General features: G+C 45.5%; 1 protein-coding gene across 1 annotated transcript in view; it reads right to left on the bottom strand.

Annotated features, from left to right (window-relative positions):
- Window positions 1-2,090: 2,090 nt before the first annotated feature.
- The window catches only part of PAMR1 (peptidase domain containing associated with muscle regeneration 1), a 61,205-nt gene continuing 37,665 nt past the window's right edge, over window positions 2,091-25,630 (bottom strand). Inside the window, exons 6-11 of the mRNA XM_040328083.1 lie at window positions 22,860-22,967; window positions 14,722-14,934; window positions 9,419-9,485; window positions 8,075-8,307; window positions 5,984-6,276; window positions 2,091-3,492 (exon numbers count right to left, since the gene is read on the bottom strand). Coding sequence (XP_040184017.1) covers window positions 2,962-3,492; window positions 5,984-6,276; window positions 8,075-8,307; window positions 9,419-9,485; window positions 14,722-14,934; window positions 22,860-22,967 — 1,445 coding nt within the window. The 3' untranslated portion in view covers window positions 2,091-2,961. The remainder of the gene's footprint in view (window positions 3,493-5,983; window positions 6,277-8,074; window positions 8,308-9,418; window positions 9,486-14,721; window positions 14,935-22,859; window positions 22,968-25,630) is intronic.

The following is a 25,630-nucleotide window of genomic DNA, read 5'->3' as shown; positions in this document are numbered from 1 at the left end:
GGTGGTCAGCAGATAGAATGCCCCTTATGTTGGTGATCAGTGGGTACTGTAGAATGGTACTTGCAGGTATATAAAAAAGATCATTGGTGTCAATGAATAATTATGAGAGGCAACATTGCTGTTGGAGGAGCACCTACTGGAGGAAATCTTGGATTCCATGAAATCCTGGTTCAAAAAGGCTGGGTTAGTGGCTCAAATTACTAAAGCCAGAGGGTCAGTACAACGCATTTGGAGAAAGAGAAGTTGTCAATGGATGCCTTTGTGAGTAAATGTTACTGTGTGAAGGCTACATCACTGATGGACAACCAGTTAGACTTTGGGGGCCTTTTAAAGTGGAGTTCCACCCATAAATATAACATTACATCAGTAGTTTTAAAAAAATGTCATTAGTCCTTTAAGAATTTTTTTTTTTTTTAGATGCCTTCAAAGTGTTGTTGCTAGGCAGAATAGTTAATCTTCCCACTTCCTGCACCTAGGTGCTTAAGCTTCCTAACCTACACCGCACAGACTGTATGACTTCCTGGATTTCTGCCTTGCAGATTTCACACATGCTCAGTTCTGCACAAGCAGTGTAATAGGTTTCAGATCAGGTTTCAGCACCTGTACTGTCCAAGTCACATGATTCTTCGAGACTGGGGAGTGCACAGACTCCTGGAAAGTTACACCCACTACATTCCCAGGAGTCTGTGCGGTGTAGGTTAGGAAGCATTAAGCACCTAGGTGCAGGAAGTGGGAAGATTCACTATTCTGCCTAGCAACAACACTTTGAAGGCATCTAAAAAAACATATTTTTTTTCTTAAAGGACTAATGACATTTTTTTAAAACTACTGATGTAATGTTATATTTATGGGTGGAACTCCACTTTAAGATGGCCCCAGTCAATTTCTATTTTATAAAGTGTCTAAATGCTGTAACAACCTAACAAAACGGACCTTAGTTAACAGACTAACTTTACTAGAATACATTAAGCTTGTATATTACAGGGGTATTTATATTTAAAAAGTGAAATTGTGTCCGAAACTCCGCTTTAAGTAGTTTGATGCATATATCAGTTTCTCAAGGGCTACAAATAATATGATTTCCAGTTTTGATTGTCAGGAAGGATAAAATGGCATGGTGTTAAAACATCTTTATTTTTGATTTACCGGTACATTTTTTTTTGATTTGCCACTTTCTTTGAAGTGACTGTAGTTCCCAATGCAGTAACCTGCACTAGTGAAAAAAAACTTGTTAAAGTAGAAAGAAACCCTAACTGAATGGCATTTGGTTTGCTAAAGTATCGTATATACTGTATCTTAAGCAATCCTCATATTGTTAGATTAAAACTTTATCAGTATGGGTTTCCTGACGGTGACAACAGGACCATACCTGCATAATGTTGGTTCCATTGAAAGCCCATGTAAGCAGGAGCACAACCAGAACACAAGGACAGAATGTTGTCACCCTATGACAGAAAGTGTCCCAACAGGGACCTTTATGGAAGGATCACCAGCTATTATTTTACTAGAGGTTGAAATAGTTTGAATTACTTTTAAAATGACATTAACGTGTTTATTTGTTTAGATATTAGTGTCAGGGTTTACGTACGATTTAAAGCTGAAGTTTAAGCTGCTTATATTTTGTCTTCCCTGGTTCCTCATCAATTAAATTAATAGAATATTTAAAGCGGGGGTTCACCCTATAAACCCCAAAAAAAAAAAAAATGTTTTGTTCTACCATAAAATCAGCCTGTCCCGATTTTTTTTTCCCCGTACTCACCGTTTACTCGTACATCGAAGATACCGACTCCCCTCGGTGAATGGGCGTGCCTATGGAGACGGAGGATGATTGACGGCCGGCTCTGGCGCGTCACGCTTCTCCGGAAATAGCCGAAATAGGCTTGGCTCTTCATGGCGCCTGCGCATAGCCTGTGCGCAGGCGCCGTGAAGAGCCGAGACCTACTCCGGCTGTCTTCGGGGAGAGTGACGTGCCAGGGCCGGCCGTCAATCATCCTCCCTCTCCATAGGCACGCCCATTCCCCGCGGGAGCCGAAATCTATAATGTACGATTACAAGGTGAGTCCGGGGTTAAAAAAATCGGGACAGGCATACTGTAGCTCGCGCTACAATGCCTGTCTCGATGGTAAAATCATGTGAGTGAGGGTGAACTACCGCTTTAATAAAATGTTTCTATTTTCAATACATACTTGATCTTAGAGCAGGGCTCAAAAAATCACCATGGCAACTAGAAATTGCTTCCTGCCACCTGGGCTTTTGTCAGCCCACTTACTGTTGCAGGGATGCACAATTTGCATCGCCCATGCCCGGGACATAAAGTCCGGGGTGCCGGGCAAGTAGATTTTTTTCTACGTTTAGCCCTGCTGCTTGCCCTCACTCTTCAGGTGGAAACATTTGGGCGGCACCACTGCCATCTGATTGCTACCACACACATGGGTAAAGTGCCCCCCCTCCCCAGGCATGCCTCCCACTATGTATCCCAGGCTCCGCTTGCCCATATGTGGGCACGTGACCTGCATAGGGGGTGCCGCAGGGTAGAGCAGAGGGAAGACAGCAGACACATGTCATGTCCACTCTACTATTGTCATGAGGGCCACCAAGGAGTAGAGAGATGTAAGCGGCCCCTTGGAAGCTAGTTGATTGCTTTAGAAGCTTTGCAATATATCAGGAACACTGGTCATTGTCTATGTGACCCTTCAGGTACCTGATTTCTCTGGCACACAAGCAAGATGATGCCAACATTGCACCAAAACTCTTGGAACGGAATGTATATTCCTAATATAATGTGTGTTTGTAGGTAAAACCAGGAATTCTCCTGCAAATTTCAGAAAGTCCTGAAGACCAGGTTATCTAAAATGAGATGAGATGTAGATTACCGTGATGTGGATATAAATACATAAATATGGGACAGAGTCCCTAGTTCTTGGTTATTGACCCATCACCAAGTCTCTTTCATCTCAGAGTCTACTTCATATTTTTATCAAGCCATTCCTTGAAGGTGCCAACTTTGGTGTAGCCGGTGTACAAGTCTTGGTGGCAGGTTTTATCATAACCCCAGCTGACCAGTCCCATAAGGTGCCATCTGCTCTCAGAGGGCGCAGTTCCCGGCAGTAACACGGCAGCAATACCGCCAGTCTCTGAAGGACAGATGTGAGCTCCTGACACCTGCTTGGCACAAAACATGCTTTCTGTAACGCTGACGGCTATGCCATTCTCCTCATACTGCTGCTCGCACATTAGCGAGTCCACTGGCAAGACAAGACCAGCGCGAAGCGTCTCGTTCTTGTAACTTGGGGCCTTGGGGTCAGAGAGGATCCTCCAGCCGCTTGTGACGATCCTGGTGTCCAGGGTGGAGGAGTCGAGTTCTGGTAATGAGGCAAGGCAAACCGGTTGCACGTGGTCACTGACGCGGGCCTTGTCAAGGAGTTTGATGACCGCTATGTCGGAATCCAGCAGAATGGGGTCATAATTGGGGTGCACAATGATGGCTGAGATCTGAAAAAAAAACACATAGATTATTTGCGGGGAGAACTTAGAGCAGGGGTCTCCAAACGTTCTAAATACAGGGCCGGTTTACTATCCTTCAGACTTTAGGGAGGCCCAATAGTGGCCATTGGGACTAGAAATAAACAATACCCCATCTTCAGTGTCAGTGAGAGGATTTGTGCACCATTGTTGGTGTCATTGGTAGGAATTGTGTTCCATAATTGGTGGCATTGGGCTCTATTATTGATGTCATTGGGAGGAACTGTGCCCCATTGTTAGTGTCACTTGTAGGAATTGTGCCCCATCATAGGTAGAAATAGTGTACCATCGTTTGTGTCATTAGGTATAATTGTGCCCCAATCATTGGTGTCATTGGTAGGAATTGTGCCTCGTCATTGAGCCCCATTGTTGGTGTCATTGGGAGGAACTGTGCCCCATCTGTGTCATTTGTAGGAACTGTGCCCCACATTGGTAGGAATAGTGCACCATCGTTTGTGTCATTGGGTATAATTTTGCCCCATCATTGGTGTCATTGATAAGAATTTTGCCCCATCATTATTGGTGTCATTGGGAGGAACTGTGCCCCATCTGTGTCATTTGTCGGAATTGTGCCCCACAATTGTCATTGTTAGGAATAATGCCCCATAAATGATGTGATTGGTTGGGATTGCGCCCCATCATTGGTATCATTGGACCCCATCATTGGGAGGAACTGTGCTCCATCATTGGTGTCATTGGGAGGAAATGTTCCCTATCGTTTTTGTCATTGGGAGGAATTGTGCCCCATTATTGGTGTCATTGGGAGGAATTGTGGTGCCTCCATATTGGAGTCATTGTGCGGAATTGTCCCATCACTGAGTCATTGGGCCCCATTGTTGGTGTTATTGGGAGGAACTGTGCTCCATCAATGGTATCAGTGGGAAGAATTGTGCCCCATCACTGGTGTCATTGGGAGGAACTGCACACCATCATTGGTGATATTGGGCCCCATTGTGGGTGTCATTGGGAGGAACAGTGCCAGTGAATAAGATAGTGCCCCAAGGGCCAGACAGAAATAATATGAAACAATGTAAAAACGACGTATATGAAATTATTAAAAATAATTAATAATAAAATAATCTAACATATATAACAATAAAAAATGACTTCCTTTTAATAAATTTACCTTGAAAAGCAATATTTCCTGGCCATCATCTCTAAAAGCTTTTACTCTGGACTGTTTATATATATATATATATATATATATATATATATATATATATATATATATATATATATAAAATATATATGTATTTATTTTAATTTTATTTATTTTTTCTTAAAAAAACGAATTTTACCAGCTCAAGCGAACCACACACAGGGGCAGATCCACAAAGATCTGCCCCAGCGCAGGGTATCTGAGATACGCTACGCCGCCGTGACTTACTTGTCCTCCGATCGAATCCTGAAAGAATTTGCGCCGTAGTCTATCTCTGGCGGCGTAACGGCACGTAATTAAAATCGGCGATTAGGGGGCGTGTTTCATTTAAATGAAGCACGTCTCCGCGCCGAATGAACTGCGCATTCGCCGTCCCTAAATTTCCCGCCGTGCATTGCGCTAAATGACGTCGCAAGGACGTCATTTTTTTTAACATAGACGTGAATTACGTCCATCCTGATTCACGGACGACTTACGCAAAAGAAAAAAAAATTCAAAATAAACGCGGGAACGACGGCCATACTTAACATGGCAAGTCTAATTATACGCGACGAAATACCAGCTTTAACTATACGCCGGAAAAAGCAGACTAGAGACGACATAAGAGAATGTGACGGCCGTGCGTACGTTCGTGGATCGTCGGAAATAGCTAATTTGCATACCCGAAGCGGAAAACGACGTGAACGCCACCCAGTGGACGCCGAAGTATTGCATCTAAGATCCGAAGGCGTACGAAGCCGTACGCCTGTCGGATCTAACCCAGATGCCGTTGTATCTTGGTTTGAGGATTTAAACCAAAGATACGGCGCAGGAAATTTGAAAGTACGCTGGCGTATCAGTAGATACGCCGGCGTACTTCCTTTGTGGATCTGCCCCATAGAGCGCTATGACTGAGTATGTGTGTACGCATGACCTCAGAATGATGTTGTGAAATGCATTTTAAAATTGTGTGACTGTCATTGAGAATGTAAACAAACTCTGCGTCTAAGGGGCCCCCCGAACCTGAAGTGCCCCGGGTCATCCAAGGTCTAAATCTGGCCCTACTCTTCACCAAATCACATGTTTCATGGTTAGGGGTAGGACTGACAAGGTTTCCTCGTATGAGTAATGCTTTCATTTTGCTGCGATAGGGCGAGAGTCCTTTGGGAAGAGCCACCATTTAAACACAGAGTAGCGAACCATTAACAGAGTCCACCACCTGTATTGTTCCATACAGAGATCTGTGAACGCCGCCTGCATCCTATGGGAATGACGCTCCCCATCCCATATACATCCCCGCTCCCAGTTGCCATGGTTACTGACATGCAGATGCTGCTGGCTCTTCTCCTCGCGCTCGTCGCCTCTGTAGAATTTTCCCATCACCACTTTCAGATCTGACACCTTGATAATGGTGCTCTTGCCCAGGTCTGTCACGCAGTGAGCCGCGATCACCGCCGTGCGCTCGTTAAGCAGAGCCCCGCTGCACACCAGCACCCAGGTGCCCTTCCTCAGGTTGGCACCTTTCACCCCGTTAGAGCGACGGTACAGGGCGGCCTGCCATGGCCAACGCATTTCAGATATCCGCGAGACGGTGAAATTCCCCAGCTTCCCACAAACTGTAAGGAAAGACGAAAGAAAGACTGAATTAGGCAAGAGAAGGAAAAAATCGACCATTTGTCTTTTTTTCTGTAAAAGATACAAACTCACTAGGCACATTCAGTATAAAAAAAAAATGGAAACTTGGCAAGCATCATGTTGTAGTGCTATGTTCTCATAGATCAGAAGAGGTCACGGTATATGAGGGCAGCCCCTAAGTGCAGTGTCATTTTGTGGCTCTAGGGTTCTGGGCTTAGATGCCACCAGGGGATATTGTGTATATCCCTGTGTTTTGTCTGATTCCTCTAGGCATCTCAATTTATGACACCAACTACAAAACATACCGGAAGGCTGATCTGATTAATTGGAAATGCTATGGCCCGGATTCAGAAAGAATCGCGTAAGTTTTGGCGGGCGAAGCGTATCTCATATACACTACGCCGCCGTAACTTAGAGAGGCAGGTACCGTATTCAGAAACAACTTGCGTCTTTGTATTGGGGGGGTGCTAGGAGATGAGGGGAGCTCTGGGTATTGGGGGGCTAGGAGGCGGGGGAAGGTCTGTATATTGAGGGGTGCTAGGAAGTGGGGGAGCTCTGTGTATTGGGGGGTGCTAGGAGGTGGGGGAGCTCTGTACACTGAAGGTGGGGGACCTCTGTCCTGGAGAAGGGGAAACTAGGGGTGGGGGGAGCAATGTGCATTGGGGGGCTAGGAGGTGGGGGAGCTCTGTGTATTGGGGGGCTAGAAGGTGGGGCAGCTCTGTGTATTGGGGGGCTAGGAGGTGGAGGAGCTCTGTGTATTGGGGGGTGCTAGGAGGTGGGGGAGCTCTGTACTCTGAAGGTGGGGGACCTCTGTCCTGGAGAAGGGGAAACTAGGGGTGGTGGAGCAATATGCATTGGGGGGCTAGGAGGTGGGGGAGCTCTGTGTATTGGGGGGTGCTAGGAGGTGGGGGAGCTCTGTACTCTGAAGGTGGGGGACCTCTGTCCTGGAGAAGGGGAAACTAGGGGTGGGGGAGCAATATGCATTGGGGGGCTAGGAGGTGGGGGAGCTCTGTGTATTGGGGGGCTAGGAGGTGGGGCAGCTCTGTGTATTGGGGGGTTAGGAGGTGGAGGAGCTCTGTGTATTGGGGGCTAGGAGGTGGAGGAGCTCTGTGTATTGGGGGGTTAGGAGGTGGGGCAGCTCTGTGTATTGGGGGGCTAGGAGGTGGAGGAGCTCTGTGTATTGGGGGGGGGGCTAGGAGGTGGGGGAGATGTGTGTATTAGGGGGCTAGGAGGTGGGGGAGCTCTGTGTTCTGAGGGGTGCTAGGAGGTGGGAGGAGCTCTGTGTATTGGGGGGTGCTGGGAGTAGGGGGAGCTCTGTACTGGGAAGTAGGGGGACCTCTGTCCTGGGGAGGGCTAGGGGGAGTGCTATACTGGAAGGTGGAGGGATGAGCTTAATGTACTGAGGGGTGTGAGAACGGGGGAGCCCTGCATCCACACAACACCTTGTCCCGGCACTGCTTGGCATTGCAGTATTTACATATTCATTAAAATTTTAGAGCACACCAATGATGCCAACTTCCTCCTTACTCCAACCGTTGCTTCCTACCTTCCTGGCTGAGGCTGGAACACATCCTATTTGTGCCTTTGGCAAGCTTTAATGCCAACCAACCCTTGCTGGATTCCCAATAGGCATATATAAATACAACATTGGTGTATGGAATGGCAAGAACCATGAATGCATAATCTTGGGAGAGATCAAAATATGGCTGGTAATTATGCTCGTCAGAGCCCTCTTATATCTCAACAAGGTGAAATTCTGAGATAACACAAAGCACATACCAGGGATACAAGATGGCGCTCGCCCACTCCACTTCCCAGTTTTCAGACACGTCCTCCTGCTGCTCCCTGTGCGTTTGTAAAATTGAGACGCGCACTCATACTGCAGCTGTGTGTGAAGATGGTGGTAGCCCTGAGGAAGTTCTCCGGGTGGAAGAGCTGGCTTCTTGGTTGGGTAGATGTCACTCTTCTCCTTTGGGAATGAACTGGAGTATAGCTGGTGTAGTGGAGTCTCCCTGATTACAAACAAAAGACTTCATGAGAAACCTTCAACTTATGTCATATTCTCCGAGCTGCTAACTTGCCTTCAGAGACTCCCACCAACCGTCTAGGACAGTGATTATTATTATTCAGGATTTATATAGTGCCAACAGTTTGCGCAGCACTTTACATCAGGGAAGACAGTACAGTCACAATACAGATCAATACAGGAGGGATCAGAGGGCCCTGCTCGTTAGAGCTTACAATCCAGAAGGGAGGGTCAAGTGGAACAAAGGGTAGTAGCTGTGGGAGATGATCAGATGGACTCAAATGAAAATACAGTTGTTAGGTGTGGGAAGGGTAGGCTTCTCTGAAGGGGAGGGTTTTCAGGGATCCTCTGAAAGCCAATAGAGAAGGAGATAGGCGGATAGATTGGGGTAAGGAGTTCCGTAGGCTTGGAGAGGCTCTGGAAAAGTCCTGGAGACAAGCATGGGAGCAGGTGATGAGAGAGCTAGAGAGTAGGAGGTCTTGAGAGGAACGAAGTGAACGATTAGGTTGGTATGGCGAACCTTGGCACCCCAGATGTTTTGGAACTACAGTTCCCATGATGCTCAACTACACTGCAGAGTGCATGAGCATAATGGGAAATGTAGTTCCAAAACATCTGGGGTGCCAAGGTTCGCCATCACTGGTCTAGGATCAAACATAGCAGCAGAGACCTCCAACATAACTCAGCAACTGAGTCACATAAATACGGTATATACTGTTCTTATGCTTGTTTGCAAAATTAAAGTTGGCCGGTTCTGGATGAAGTCCAGGGCCACATTTTTGTCTCAGTCCAGCCCTGTACTCGAGTATATACGGTAGTTGACTTATGGAAATGTGACATGGAATTTCTTGGTTAGCAGTTGTATATAATCTGCCAGTGACTTATAACGATCCCTGGCGGCTTTACACGGCATCAAGATGGATTACATATGGCATGATACAGAAACCAAGAGACAAAATGGATGACATAAGGCCGGATTATCCAGAACACACACAAGCCTCTTCTTCTCTTTTTTTTTTATAAATACAACTAATGATGTATTTCATGTTCAGTGGAGAGATCTAGACGGCTTACAACAAGACACAGAGAGAGCTCACCGGATCGGAACCTGGGAGGGAAGGACTTTCTGGCGCACCAAGTCTGGGATCTTCGGCTCCCGGCAAGCTAAAGCAAAGAAATGGTTAAATGTCATCGCTGGTAAAAAAAAAATATATATATATTTTCAAACAATTGTCACAGTCATGTAGTTCCTTTTTCTTTTTCTGAGCAGCCTGTCCTTGGATCAATGCATGTACAAATACCACAAGCAGCAGACCAAAGGTGGAAGGGTCCAAAAAAGGCTTCAATTGTTCCAGGTGTAACAAAAGAAAAGGCGCTCAAAGCCTTATGCCGCGTACACGCGATCATTTTTCAGCATGAAAAAAAAACGTTGTTTTTCAGCATGTCTAAAAAACAAAGTTTTCCCAACTTCATCATTAAAACGACGTTGCCCACACACCATCTTTTAAAAAAAAATGATCTAGCAAAGCGCGGTGACGTACAACACGTACGACGGCACTTTAACCACTTAAGGATCAGACCAATATGCTGCTAAATGACCCAAGGGGTTTTTACAATTCGGCACTGCGTCGCTTTAACAGACAATTGCGCGGTCGTGCGACGTGGCTCCCAAACAAGATTGGCGTCTTTTTTCCCCCACAAATAGAGCTTTCTTTTGGTGGTATTTTATCACCTCTGCGGTTTTTATTTTTTGCGTTATAAACAAAAATAGAGCGACAATTTTGAAAAAAATGCAAAAACATATATAACATTTTTTTTCCCTCAGTTTAGGCCGATACGTATTCTTCTACCTATTTTTGGTAAAAAAAAAATCGCAATAAGCGTTTATCGATTGGTTTGCGCAAAATTTATAGCGTTTACAAAATAGGGGATAGTTTTAATATTTTTTTTTTTTACTACTAATGTCGGCGATCAGCGATTATTTTCGTGACTGCGACATTATGGCGGACACTTCGGACAATTTTGACACATTTTTGGGACCATTGTCATTTTCACAGCAAAAAATGCATTTAAATTGCATTGTTTATTGTGAAAATGACAGTTGCAGTTTGGGAGTTAACCACAGGGGGCGCTGTAGGAGTTAGGGTTCACCTAATGTGTGTTTACAACTGTAGGGGGGTGTGGCTGTAGGACTGATGTCATCGATCGAGTCTCCCTATAAAAGGGATCACTCGATCGATACGCCGCCACAGTGAAGCACGGGGAAGCCGCGTTTACATTCGGCTCTCCCCGTTCTTCAGCTCCCGGGAGCGATCGCGACGGAGCGCCTATAAACGAATAGCCGTGCCGTCGTCCCGGATCGCTCCCCGAGGTAAGCCGCCCGCCGCACGCAGCGGGGGGGGGTCCCGATCGGACCCCCCACCCGCTAGAAGGCAAGGACGTATATATACGCCCATCTGCCTGTACGTGCCATTCTGTGGACGTAAATAGGCGTGCGGCGGGCGTTAAGTGGTTAATATAAGACCCGGGCTTATTTTTGGAGAAACACGGTAGGCAGCATTCATGGGCACTAATAGACGGCGCTGATATATGGCGCACACCCCTAGTGGCCAAAAGTCGAAGCGACATAAGGTAACGTTGCATCGCCCAGCTGTGCCATTCTGCCGCAGTAAAACTGCAGCGGCTGGTGGGCAAGGAGTTAAACTGATTGTAAAGATTTTTTTTTTTAAATAACAGACATGCCATACTTACCTGCTCGGTGCAATGGTTTTGTACAGAGCAGCCCAGATTCCCCTTTTCTGGGGTCTGCCGCCAGTGCTTTTGGCTCCCCCTGCCTTCTGAGTGCCCACATAGCAAGCCGCTTGCCATGGGGGCACTAGTGTGGTCTCAATCCCAAGCCAAGCAGTGTGTGTCCATTTGGCACACACAGAGCGGCTTGGCCAATGGCTCCTGCTGCTGCCTCTATGTCCAGTGAGGGGAGAGAGAGCAAAGAGAGGTGCTGCTCTAGGGCACAGTGATGGATCAAGATCAGGCACAGGGGGGGCTGGGGGGTTGTAGCTGAACACCGAAGATTTTTTTTTTTACCTGCAGAGAATGCATTAAGGTAAATAAAACCTTCTGATATTAGAACCACTTTATTTACAACTCAAAAACTCTCAATGAATTTATAAATATAGACAAATTCAGACGTTTTATGCTTGAGCCTTTTTATAACGTATGATCATTTGTTTTTTTGTTTTTTTTAAGCTCATAGCAATCTACAATGCCAGCCCAACAATGCACTTAATGCAGCCCTAATCCCACGACGGGAGGGAAGAGGGCACAACACAAAGCCTTAAACATATTTTTTTGATTATATTCAGCAATTACCCTGAAAGGAAGATTGAATTACACTGAAAATATCCACTTCCAATTTGTTTGTGTATGTTTAATCCGGATAAAGGAGTCAGACAGACGGAGTGGGAAAGACAGGAGTGGTCCTTATCCAGCTCTGTGCCAACTGAGGGGGTGGCATGTCTCGATATAACGCTATGAATATGTGAACACACGCTGACTCCTGCAGCTTACTCTGTACACTTGTACCAGACGGGGAAACTTCTGTTCATTGGGTCTATACCCAGTGCTCCTCACTGCCGTCCATAGCTCTGGCCTCCTTAAAGCATTGACAGTTTCTCTTAGCTCCTTGACCTTTTAGCAGGACTCATGATCTCTGTATTCTGACTTCTGTACTCGGGTGACAAGGCTTCACCTTCCTTGTCCCTACTCACTCGAGGGATCATCCTTCCTGATCTCCTCTGATGGCCTGAGCTCACACTTCCTTGGAAGAGCACCGGTCTCCTAAGAAGACTAACACAACCCAATTACTTCTAGATTCTACTCCCGCTTGACCACTATCGCTTACTTATGCCCCTCTCTCTCTCTCTATATATATATATATATATATATATATATATATATATAATATGTATTTTGCCCCCCTACTTTCAGTGTGGGCACTACACTAAAGTTAGTGGGGAATGGGAGAGTTACCTTGCTCCCATTCACTAATTGTTTAAATTTCTGGGACCTCTGTCATTCCAGAAATGTCCACTGGGTCAGTCTGTGGTCCAGGGATGCAGTATCATCCCTGGCCGGCAGTTGGTCGCCAGAGGGATTCTGGCAGAGCAAGTTTTCCCCAGCAGCCAATTAGAAAAGTTTCTCCCTCGCAAGGCATGCTGGGGAAGAGTATATCTGTGACAGGTGTCATGTGTTCTAAAATCTTCGCGGGGTCCCGTTCCTGGTGCGGCATCCACCTTCAGGGTGCGCGCATCCATGGACCCCGCCGGCGTGGCCCACCTGGCCAAAGTTGCAGTCTACGAAAACCCTCATCCGGAGGTACAAGGGGACCCCAGTGACTTGCTGGGTTCCCGGTTCTACTGAAAGGATCCCAGGCTGGGTGCCGTGCGATTGGGGAGTTTGTTTGAGGAGGACCCGGAGGCAGGTCGTCCAACAGAGCCTGAACAAACCAATTGGGGACCCGGTGACCAGAATACTGACAGGTATGTTGCTGTCATCTGGTGACCAACGCAGAAATCTACTGGGAGGATTGCTTTATTAATCTACCTAGCTCAGTTATTGTACTTGGCCATGAGACAGGCCCACATCCTCCCAGAAATCCTAAGTGACACCTTGGCTGCCAGACTCGTGAAAAAGGAGTCTGTCTGGGGGCACTTTACCCACTCAGATGGAGTGGCGACGTGTTACAAATTGGTACTATGCAGAGCAGTACTGACTGCTTCACTTGATATCCAGGCCTGATACTGCAAAGTTCTCTCCTTTCTTTCCCTTCATCAACCTTGACCTTCCCACTGATGTTGATGTTGGCCGTGTTGGGCCTGGAAAATAAAGCATTGAGAAAACCTTTATTCACTGTCTGGACCTTCGCTCACTGCTTTTTCTCTCACTATTACACCCCTAGACAACGCCAGGGTAACTTAGCAGGCCGGTCCCAAACCAAATCAGCGGCTCCCTCGGGGGTGAGCGCTACATATATATATATATATATATATATATATATACACACACACATATATGCCTTTTTTACTCAGAGACAAGGTACTTCCTTTATCCTCCATCCCCTACCAACCATCATTCCTTGGTCCCCTACACCTTCCAATACCACTCCTTTCAGAGAATACAGAAGTATCAATGTGTGGTGCTAAGTAATTTGTATGGAATTTGGTAATGATAACAAGAAAAGCAGTAAAATTGATCGCCCAAAGCCAACAACAATAGACCCCCCCAGCAACAATAGTCTTTCACACCCTACAATATATGTCCCAGCAGCTAGCATCAATAGACCCTTCAGTAGCCAGCAACAATACATCCCTCCTTCAACAAAAGGTCCCTCCCAGTAACAACTGACCCCTCCAACTACAATAGTCCCTCCCAGCAACAACTGACCCCTCCAACTACAACAGATCTCCCCCCTAGCAGCCAGCATCAATAGACCCTCCAGCACATTCCAGCACCCCTTGCCATTACATACATTCAGTGCTGGAGGTGCCAGGACTGTTTTCCTCCTTGTTCACGCTGAACAAAAAGCCCTGTATATACACATATATATATATATATATATATATATATATATATATATATATATATATATATATATATATATACACACACACACAGTATATATATATTGTGACAGGAAGTCAGGTAAATCTGGGGGTGTTGCCACAGACGGGAGATACATTTCTGCCTTGTTTAGAAAATTCACCAATTACTTTTGGGTGTCGGCTGCAGAAGTAGCCAGAAAGGTTTAAGAACGTTGGATAGCTTCAGCTGTTCAGAATGAGGAAATTAAGGCCTCTATAAATTGTCCAAAGGATTACTACTCAATGCTGCATCCCGAGGCTTGTCGAGTTAAGGAGAGCAGTGAGCTGAGGAAGACTTCTGAAGGTGAAGTGGTTGTTGATACTTTTGCTGTGTGATAAGAAAATAAAAAAGACTATTGTTTTCTGCTGGAAGACCAGCAGTGTCTGCCCAGCAGTAGGCTGTGCCAGATCGAATGGAACTTCCCCTTTATAGTGCCGTTGTACGTGTTGTACGTCACCGCGCTTTGCTCGAGCATTTATTTTCACGATCGTGTGCTTGACAAGAATCACGTCGAGAAAAACTTTGTTTTTTCCCTGACATTAAAAACGGTCGTGTGTACGCGGCATAAGAGATTTTTTTCAATTGACCTGCAATAATTTGGATTTGGAAAGGGTTCCCCAAGACCTGAAAATTGATTTGGAGCTTACTTTGGGGTAAAAAGATTGACAAAGATAGTTAAGAACATCCGGTACAAGCAACGCATGTCCCCAGCAAGTTCACAAATAGTAATTTATTTATATTATATAATATTTTCTCTTACCTTTGATACAGACAGGTTGTTTCCCAGACCATTGCCCCGTTTCCAGGCATTTCCTCTCCTGGTTTCCACTGAGGACCTCGGAGTTGTTACAGATATAATGGATGGTGGACCCTACCGCCACTTTATTCCCAACTCTATGAAACTCCTGTTCTGATAATTTTCTATATCCGTTCAGTGGAGGTCCTGGATCCATGCAGCTCTTTTCTTCTATCACTAAAAATAGAGGAGTGAAACAGTAAAACTACAAAACTACAAACCATTTAAAACATCTCTATTCACAAATACTCTATATCAGGGGTGTCCAAACTTTTTTCAAAGCGGGCCAGATTTGATGAAGTGAACAAAAGAAATATATACCCATGGGCGTCCGCTCCATAGGGCAAAGGGGGGCAATTGACCCCCCCTGGAAAATCGAGAAGGTGTTGAAGAGTCTCGCAGCTGTGGGCTGACTGAGCAGTCCCGGGACGGATGTCACACAGACACAGCGAGCAGAGTGTACAGGGGGAGGGAACCTGCTGTGCCAATGCTGTGCTGATGGCTGATCTGAGGTACTGAATGGGATGGGGGAGGGGGGTCCATCTGTGCTGAAGGGGGGGTTTGTGCTGAATGGGGGTCCATCTGTGCTGAAGGGGGGGTCCATCTGTGCTGAATGGGGGGGTGTGCTGAAGGGGGGGTCCATCTGTGCTGAATGGAGGGGTTTGTGCAGAATGGGGGGTCTGTGCTGAAGGGGGGTCTGTACATTCTCTAGGCTATATGTATATGGGCATGGAGTGAAGCTGAATTATCTCAAGTGCAATTTTACACTGCCAGCTGGCCGCGTTATCTGTAAAGCTCCACTTTACCATTGTTTTAGCTGCGCTATTTGGCCGCTAGCAGGGTGCTTTTAACCCCTGCTAGCGTTTGAAGAAAGGGTTAAATGCGACTGTGTATCACCACTGCGGAAGCCCCCCCCCCCCCCCCTGAAAAAATTTCAGCGGAAGCCCATGTATATACCGTATATCCAACTAACACGCCCAAGCTCATCTCTTCACCACACACAGCCATAAAGGCAAGAGAATTCTTGTTGGGTCGTGTATTAGAGCTCGGACGAACACACTTAGACTGAATTTTAATGGTTCATAAATGTCTTTCATCAGTCTTGCCTACACACCATCAGTTAAAAAAACGATCGTGTCAGAACGCGGTGACGTAAAACACAACGACGTGCTGAGAAAAATGAAGTTCAATGCTTCCGAGCATGCGTCGACTTGATTCTGAGCATGCGTTGATTTTTAACCGATGGATTTCCCCACAGACGATCGTTTTTTTCTATCGGTTTTTTAACCATCAGATAATTTTAAAACAGGTTCTAAGTTTTGTCACAGATGGAAAAAAAAAACGATGGGGCCCACACACGATCTGTTCGTCTGATGAAAACGGTCCGATCGCGTGTACGCGGCATTAGTCTTTTTTCATATAACAGGTTCTTTTTACCTCCAGTATGGCTGACAGATTGTAATCCTACTGCAGCGGCCTATAAGCAGAATGTATGTGAGATCTCTAAATATACAATGGCTCCGTACTATTCACTCCTGTAGATGACAACCTCCAAATACTGCAATGTAATGTCGAGGCAGAAGAGATTTCAAGTTAATCCCCAAGTGACGTCCGTGTCACCGGAAACCGATCTGAAGCAACAGAATATTCTCTGAATCGTGGAAAAGACTCACATCAAAAATTCAATTATAATGAGCCAAGAAAGGAGTGACAGGACCCATCTGGATGGTGGAATTAATGAAAGGAACGGCCATGAAATGTTCATGTACTCTGATCATTAACAATGTGACACACTTTTCTCCCTGTCCTGGTAAATTGCGCAGGAAGTCAATCACTGGCGGTCTGTCCCTTCTGTCACTCCACGGCAGTTAAATTAGACCCAGCTATTGAGCTGTAAAGAGAATCTCAGCGGAGGTCCTCTGAGCCCTTGCATGAATGGGGATTGAGCAGGTTTAGGTATTTCATTCAAATATAAAAAATAAATATATATTTCCAGTATATTAACACTATAATAGGCCTTTCTGATGTACTACAACTGACAACTAGTACCTATAGTAGTCTGATGGTTTTGTTATAGCACAAAGAGGTTTCCATCTTGTTGGAACTTAGATGCTTTAGTACAATGGACCTTTGCTTGCTTATTTCCAGCCCTTGGGGCATTATTCATCCACTGATACCAACAATGGGGCATAGATTATTATAACAACCGTGAAGAGGCACAATCCCTCCCAATAACACCAACAATGGGGCATAATTCCTCCCAATGACCAAATTACACCAACAATTGGGCCCAATGACATCAATGACGGGGCACAATCCCTCCCAATAACACCAACAATGGGGCATAATTCCTCCCAATGACCAAATAACACCAACAATTGGGCCCAATGACACCAATGATACAAGTATTTTCTCCCATATTAGTGCCTCTCACTCCACCATACCCTCCCAACCAGGATACAGTCCGCTTCCAAACTGGGCACAGTAGAGCGAGAGGACCTAATAGGGGACGACCTAAATACCCTCCCAGCAGCCAGAATTTGAGTGCACACAAAGTAGATTTAATCCTTTGTGTCTATTAAGAAAAATATTTAAATGTAATTGTGCCTGGCATTCAGCTTTAACATGGTCAGTCGCTTCATATTTGTCTTGGATTCTCCAACAATGCAATCTTCCTGTCATAATACCAGGGTGGTCTCTCCCACCTTTGTGTGCTTCAGCTCCTCGGGTTACATTCTCCACAATATAAAATAAATATAAAAATCAGAAGGGAGAGTGGGTGTCCCTCATAATGGGTACAGCCGGAGTGAAGGAGCAGGAAGCTCAGAGTTCTCACTAGTAGAGTCAGGTCTCGTACACACGACCAAGTTTCTCGGCAAAAACTAGCAAGAAACTTGCTGGGTTTTTTTTTTCCGAGGAAACCGGTCGTGTGTACACTTTTCGACGAGGAAACTGTCGAGGATCCCGTCGAGCCAAAAAGAGAGCATGTCTTCTTTTTCCTCAACGAGAATGGAGAAATTTTGCTCGTCGAGATCCTCGACAGCCTAACAAGGAACTCGACGAGCAAAACGATGTGTGTTCCCCCGTCGAGTTTCTCGGTCATGTGTACGAGGCTTCAGATGGTTTAACTCTCCACCATCTTCCAAATCCGGAAAAATAAATTTTTGGTGGACTTTATTCTAGTAACTTAATAAATTTATAGCCACAGTGCAGCTATAGAATTGCAGGTGTTCCGCAGTTGGGGAGACATTTTATTGCTGAGTATACTTCAGAGTATATCTGTAATACTATCAATCTTATATCCGTGGATCCCTGCTATTCCCAGATGGTATTCAGCATCGTGCCAGAAAGACAAATCACACGAAACCTTCATCCTACCCTTCCAACGCCGTCAGATTGTCGGTATATTTAATGTGACATGGCCATCCATCACTAGCATTGTGTAAACAAGTCACAGGATTCTGCTGTCCTACAGAATACATAATGACATTCAGAGCTACAGGCGGAGAAGGACCTTGCTGACTCTCATGGGGGTTAGCAGTTTCTGAGCTACAAGGTATCTACAAGGTATTACTGCACTTACAGCGCTTACACATGACAATCAACTGTAATAGAAAACCTTAGAGAGCCTCCAAAATGTTCTTCCGAATTTTCCATACTCAACACAAGGGGTTTTATAAGAAGAGGAGGTACGAGATGCCAAAGCCTCCGAGTGGCTGTTGGTGATCTAATTCTGGGGTCTCCAAACTTTCTAAATAAAGTGCAAGTTTACTGTCCCAGCATCAATGTCACATCATTGGTTTTAATGGGAGGAATAGTGCCCTATTGTTGATAGACATCAGTTAGAATAATAGTGCCCCATTGATGGTGTCAGTAGGGGGAATGGTGCTCCATCATTGGTGTCAGTTGGTGGAAAAGTGCCCCAAGGGCCTGCTAAAGGCAGGCAAAGGGCTACATCTGGCCCCAGGCCACAGTTTTGAGACCACTGCTCTAGAAGAAATCAGCAAATACTCCTCCCAGGCTTGTGTTTACCATCTTTGGTATTCGGGGGAGGAATAGTGCCCCTTTGTTGGTGTCAGTAGAGGAAATAGCATCCCATTGTTGATGTCAGTGGCAGAAATGCTTTCCCATAGTTGGTGTCAGTGGGCAGATAAGTGTCTTTAGTGTATTAGTGTATTTAGTGTATTAGTACGATGAATAGTGCCCAAAGAGCCATATAAAGTTAAGCAAAGGGCTGCATCTGTTCCCCGATCTGCAGTTTGGTGACCCCTGGTCTAAATGTAAGAAGCAGTGGTTTCTTTGGCAGTCCTGCACCCGAGAAAAGACCCAGACAGGCAGTGCAATGAGTATTTGCCATGGCATGTGGATTTTGGCAGTCTAAAGGTAAAGAGCATTGGAAAATGGTGGCAAGACCCACAAGGCACTTCATATGTAGTTGTCGCCATGGCCTTCGCTACCACATTATATCAATTAGGCACGGTTCTGCTCATTCCAAAAGCAGAAGCTGGCTGTTTTACGCCGCAAATCGTCATTGCTTTAGACGTGAACGCAACTTACGTACAGCCCTATTCGCGAACGACTTACGCAAACAACGTAAACTTTTCAAAACTCGACGCGGGAACGACGTCCATACTTAACATCATCACCTCATAGAGCAGGGGTAACCTTACGCCGGAAAAAGCCTAACGTAAACGACGTAAAAAAAATGCGCCGGGCGGACGTATGTTTCTGAATCGGTGTATCTACCTAATTAGCATATTCATCGCGTAAATATACGGAAGCGCCACCTAGCGGCTAGCGGAAATATGCAGCCTAAGATACGACGGTGTAAGACACTTACGCCGGTCGGATCTTAGGGAAATTCTGGCGTATCTTGCTTTCTGAATACAGAAAGAAGATACGCCGGCGCTTCGTAGCACTTACGCGGCGTATCAATAGATACGCCGGCGTAAAGGCTATCTGAATCCGGGCCTCTGTTTTTATTTTCCTTGTAGGTGATTAGTTGGTTTGAGGTAGGTACCGCACTGGACAGATTTGATTATTTTGGTCTGTATTAGATGGTTCCTTGGATAAATGGAGGTTTATGATTCCCTTTGGAAGTCTGGGCTGCTACCTGAACTGGTCTGTTGCTTCAGTAGAATGGATATTTAAATAAGAAAAAAGAATCGCCCACTGTCCAGAGTCATGCCACACTTGATGAAATGATATCAGTCATTTATTGAGAATCAAGAATTAGCACATCGAGCAAACACATTTCGGGGGAACTTCCTCCCCCTTCTTCAGGGCTTATGATACGTATCAGCAGAGATAGGTGGGCTTCATGATAGTGCTTGTGTCCATGGGCATCTGCAGGTAGGGGAAAGGGGGGGCAAGTGCCCCCCCCCCCGGAATCAGGGATCAGCAAGGTGTCCGCCATAGGCGTGCGCATAGGTTGTACACGCCTGAAATCTGCACCCTGTACATAGCACACGCCTGGAATCTGCACCCTGTACATAGCACTGGCCTGGAATCTGCACCCTGTACATAGCACACGCCTGGAATCTGCACCCTGTACATAGCACAGGCCTGGAATCTGCACCCTGTACATAGCAAACGCCTGGAATCTGCACCCTGTACATGGCACACGCCTGGAATCTGCACCCTGTACATGGCACACGCCTGGAATCTGCACCCTGTACATAGCACAGGCCTGGATTCTGCACCCTGTACATAGCACACGCCTGGAATCTGCACCCTGTACATAGCACACGCCTGGAATATGCACCCTGTACTTAGCACATGACTAGAATAAAGTCTGCTGTTTCCCCTTTAAAAATAAATACTTGCGAGTCGCGGCTAAGCCCCTCCCCTTCATGTAATTGTCAAAAGGGGGCGGAGCATGGGTGACCTTAAAATTTCAATTATGGTTGGAAGGGTACAGAGGTAGCACCCTCCGCCTTGTACATGTCTGGGTATTGTTTTCAACGTGAAATTTCATTACATTCACTAAGCTCTGTGGAAACTTCCCTTGCCTTTAGTAAGTAAGTTTTTTATTAGCAGTATCTGCAATCAGTTTGGGGGTCTTTTGTGTTGCTACCCTCCTCTTCATCTTTAGGTGTGGGAATAGGAGGAGGGCTCATCAAGCAAGAGATCAATAGGATCGGATGCTTTTACCTAATACATATCCAGTTGCTGTTCATTCAGCACAGAACCTGCAATGGTTTTGTACAACATTTATTTACAGAGCAGGGAATTTATCAAGCTGTGATCTTATATAAAATATGTCACATAAAACGTTTGACTACTTGTGATTTGCACTGCCTTACTGTGAAGTAAAGTTAATAATTTTCCCCCTACGTGTCTGTAATTTTGTAGTTAAACTTCAAAGTAACAGGAAGGCAGAGTTTAAAAGAGAAGTATGGGTTTTCTTTTCTTTTTATTTAAGAATCAGACTTACCAGGTGGATGCAGTATCAGTCCGATGCTGCATCTGCACCCGGCGCCTCTAAGACTGAGAACCGAGTGATCTAACACCACTGATCACTCGGTTCTCACAGCTCCCCAAGCAGAGAACTGGTGACTGTCAGCCTTCGGCTCTCTGCTCTGCAACCCCCCCACTCCCTATATGGTCACGATCCTTCCCAAGCCTGAATCAGCTCTGTGACGTCAGCCGACAGCGGGCTTCAGCACGCTGCCTGCTGAAAACAGGTCACAGGAGTGCAGAATGAACTGCACTCTTGTGATCCACAGGAGAAGTAAAGCCAAATGAGCTTTGATCAATGGTGTCAGTGGAAACGTATCTGAGAGGCAGAAATTTCTCAATGCTCAAGGAACCCCTAGCCACCTCTGGAGGAACCCTAGGGTTCTAAGAAATCCTGGATAAGAAACCCTGCTCTACAGCCAGTGGCAGTCCGTCCATTAGGGGCGTACGGGCGTTGCCCTCCCTATCCATGCAACTGGCCCTCTGATCTAAATGCAGGGCACCGGACGCATGGATTCCAATCAGGGGCTTATTTGTTTTTTGAAGCACGTCGTTAGAGCCAAAGGCTTCAATAGGCTTCAAAAAAGGGTGGGTTCAGGATGCAGAGCACTGCGCCCTCCCAGTTTTGTGACAATAGCGAATTAATATTTGCTATAGTAACACTGATTCTCCTCCTCCTCCTGGTTGTGAGACCGTCACCCGATTGGCCGAAAGGAGATCAGATTGTAGGAGGAGGGAGGAGACCCAGGGGAAGCGAAGGAAGCAGCTGGAGATTTGGATATATATATTGTTTGTGGCCCCCAGGGCCACAAAAGATATATACTGTATTTATCGGCGCTGCCTTGGAGGGGACAGGGAGGGAGCAGGACGAGCGCCGTCAGATTACATGAAGAGAATCTCCTGTTTACTCAGCAGCGTCTGTATTGCAAGTCCCGTCTCCTGGGATGCCATTGGACGACTGTTCTGTCTATCATAGGAGGCGGGACTTTGTATTAAAGAGGCCACAGAGTAAACAAGAGATTCTCCTGTTTGTAATCTGTCGGCACTTGTCCCGCCCCCCTCCCTCTGCCCTCCGAGGCTGCAGATGGGCATCAATCAGGCTGTACTGATGGCAATGGTAAGGCTGCATTCATGGCACATGTGAGGCTGCATTTATGGCACATGTGAGGTTGCAATGGTAAGGCTGCATTGGTTGCAATGGTAAGGCTACATTCATGGCAATGGTAAGCCCAAGCTCATCCTTAGTCCTAAGCAGCGCTCTGGGATTCATTGGGGCCACAAAATAAATATATATGGTATATCCAAATAACACGCCCGAGCTCATCTCTTCACCACACACAGCCACAAAAGCAGGAGAATTCTTGTTGGGCCGTGTATTAGTTGCTCAGACGAACACACTTAGACCGAATTTTAATGGTTCAAAGAATGTCAGGCAAAATATTCGGCCCTCACGCATGTTCACTTCATGAAATCTGTCCCTCTTTGAAAAAAGTTTGGACACCCCTGTTCTATAACATCCAATTATTTTCTTCAATGATTCGAGGGAGTGCCTCCTCTGATTCTGTGTGGACACCATGCTGTACTAGGATAGGCTTGGAACATATAGCTGGCTTTATGCTATTAAAAAAGTAGAAGGAACTTACCATTTTCACAGTGTCTTCCAGTATAACCAGCTAAACAGCCACATTTATAGGACCCAGTTTTCTCCACAATGCACGTTCCATCGTGGAAACATGGCGAAGGGGAACAGACTGAATGATACAAAGAAAAGAAGAAGTAAACTCTTTGTCTGATGTTCCTTTGTCTTAAGCTCTGGGAAAAAAATGTGTAGAGATATAATCTGTGGTTTGTGGCACCACATCCAAAACAAATTAATACAACATTTTAAAAGCAAAAAAGAGGACTTTGAAGGTGCCTAATAATCCCAATGAGGAAACAGGTACTTAACCACTGAAGGACAGAAGGTGTTTTTCAGATTTGGCGTTTACAAGACTAAAACAGTTTTTTTTTGCTAGAAAATTACTTAAAACCCCCAAACATTATATATATTTTTTTTCTAACACCCTAGAGAATAAAATGGCGGTCATTGCAATACTTTTTGTCACACCGTATTTGCGCAGCGGTCTTACAAGCGCACACTTTTTTTGGAAAAAATTCACTTTTTTGGATTAAAAAATAAGACAACAATAAATTTGGCCCAATTTTTTTATATATTGTGAAAGATAATGTTACGCCAAGTAAAATGATACCCAACATGTCACGCTTAAAAATTGCGTCCGCTCGTGGCATGGCGTCAAACTTTTACCCTTAAAAATCTCGATAGGCGACGTTTAAAAAATTCTATAGGTTGCATTTTTTGAGCTACAGAGTAGGTCTAGGGCTAGAATTATTGCTCTCGCTCTAAAGATCGCGGCGATACCTTACTTGTGTGGTTTGAATACCGTTTTCATATGCGGGCACTACTCGCGTATGCGTTCGCTTCTGTGCGCGAGCTCGTCTGGACGGGGCGCTTTAAAAAAAAAAAATTTTGTTTTCTTATTTATTTTTATTGATTTTATAATTTTTTACACTGAAATGAAAAAAAAAATGTATCACTTTTATTCCTATTACAAGGAATGTAAACATCCCTTTTAATAGAAAAAAACATGACAGGTCCTCTTAGAAAGACCTCAGATCTCATATTTAGACTTAAAGCGGAGCTCCACCCTAAAGTGGAACTCACGCTGATCGGCACCCGCCCCCCCTCCGGTGTCACATTTGACACCTTTCAGGGGGGAGGGGGGTGCAGATACCTGTCTAAAGACAGGTATTTGCACCCACTTCCGGCCACACGCTACGGGCAAAAGACAGGTTTTTCTGACTTCCCGTCTGTCGCCTGTTGTGCTCTGGGAACACTCGGCTCCCAGCACACAGCGTGTGAGCCAATCAGCGGGCGCAGCGCGACTCGCGCATGCGCCGTAGGGAACTGGGTAGTGAAGCCGGAGCGCTTCACTTCCTGGTTCCCTCACTGAGGATGGCGGGGGGAGCAGCAGAGAGACGAGCGATCGCTCATCCTCTGCTGCGGACGGCGCTGGACTCCAGGACAGGTGAGTGTCCTAATATTAAAAGTCAGCAGCTGCAGTATTTGTACCTGCTGGCTTTAAATATTTTTTTATACTGGCACATCCGCTTTAAATGCAAAAAAAAAAAATGGAAATTTTGTCATTTAAAAAAATGACAAAAATGTTAGACAGAGTTTATGTACATTCAATTAAAAAAAATTCAATAAAAAAAGAAAAAAAAAAATTCCATAAACATCAGTTTAAAAAAAATATTCAAATTGATACAAAACCATTATAGTGTTCTTTCAACTTTGGTTTTGACTACCAGCCCAAGATAATAAAGGCATCCCGTTGTCTCCTCTAGGCCTTACCCTATTGACCTGTTTTTATGAATTCTGTAATATTGTACAGTAAAGTTACATTAATTTGAATCAGGCCCCAACAAAGATGGCAGTAACATGCACCTGATTCAGCCATAAAGTATACTTCTGGCACTTCAGAGGTTTCTGAAAACCACCTCAATGAACTATATATAACAGCAGAGTCACACTATCTTTCCCACTTATTCAAAGTAATTTACACATTTCAGGAAGTGTTGAAAAAATAATCCCTGGCGTATTTCATTAAAAGTGTTATATAGTTTCTACTTTATACTGAAGACCGCCTGTGGCCATGTCAAGATTTTGCACTCAACAGTCATTTCAAACACCTGCAAAGAACTTTCCAATGCCAAGGTCAGAGAGGTTGAACGTCACAATACGTCTTTTTTTTAGGGATGAAAAGACTGGGGCCCGGATTCACAGACATCGGCGCATATTAATGCCGCCGTAGCGTATCACATATACGCTACGCCGACGTAGCGCAGAGAAGCAAGCACCGAATTCACAAAGCACTTGCCACCAAATCTGCGCTGGGTTTCTTAGGCGTAACTCGTCGTAAGTGGAAGTGGGCGTGAGCCATGCAAATGAGGCGTGACCCCAGGCAAATGATGGGCTGAGTCTCAGACAGATACGAATAACGAACGGCGCATGCGCCATTCCGTGGACGCATCCCAGTGCGCATGGAACGAATGCCTAAGATACAACGGATCACTGCCTATGGCGTGAACGTAACCTACGCCCAGCCATATTCACGTACAACGTAAAATACGACGCCTTGAGTTGCCTTGCCCATACCTTTTCATGGGTTGCGCCTCCTATATGGGGAATAACTTTACGCCGGACGTACGACTTACGCAAACCGCGTATATTATGCGCCGGGGGCAAGTACGTTCGTGAATCAACGTATCTCCCTCATTTCCATATTTGAATAGGAAATCAATGGGAGCGCCCCTTGCGGCTAGCGTAAATATGCGCCCACGATACGCCGGCGTA

Source organism: Rana temporaria, chromosome 11 (assembly GCF_905171775.1).
Source record: "Rana temporaria chromosome 11, aRanTem1.1, whole genome shotgun sequence".
NCBI classification, from domain to species: Eukaryota; Metazoa; Chordata; class Amphibia; order Anura; family Ranidae; genus Rana; species Rana temporaria.
This window is presented reverse-complemented; position numbering and strand designations above follow the sequence as displayed.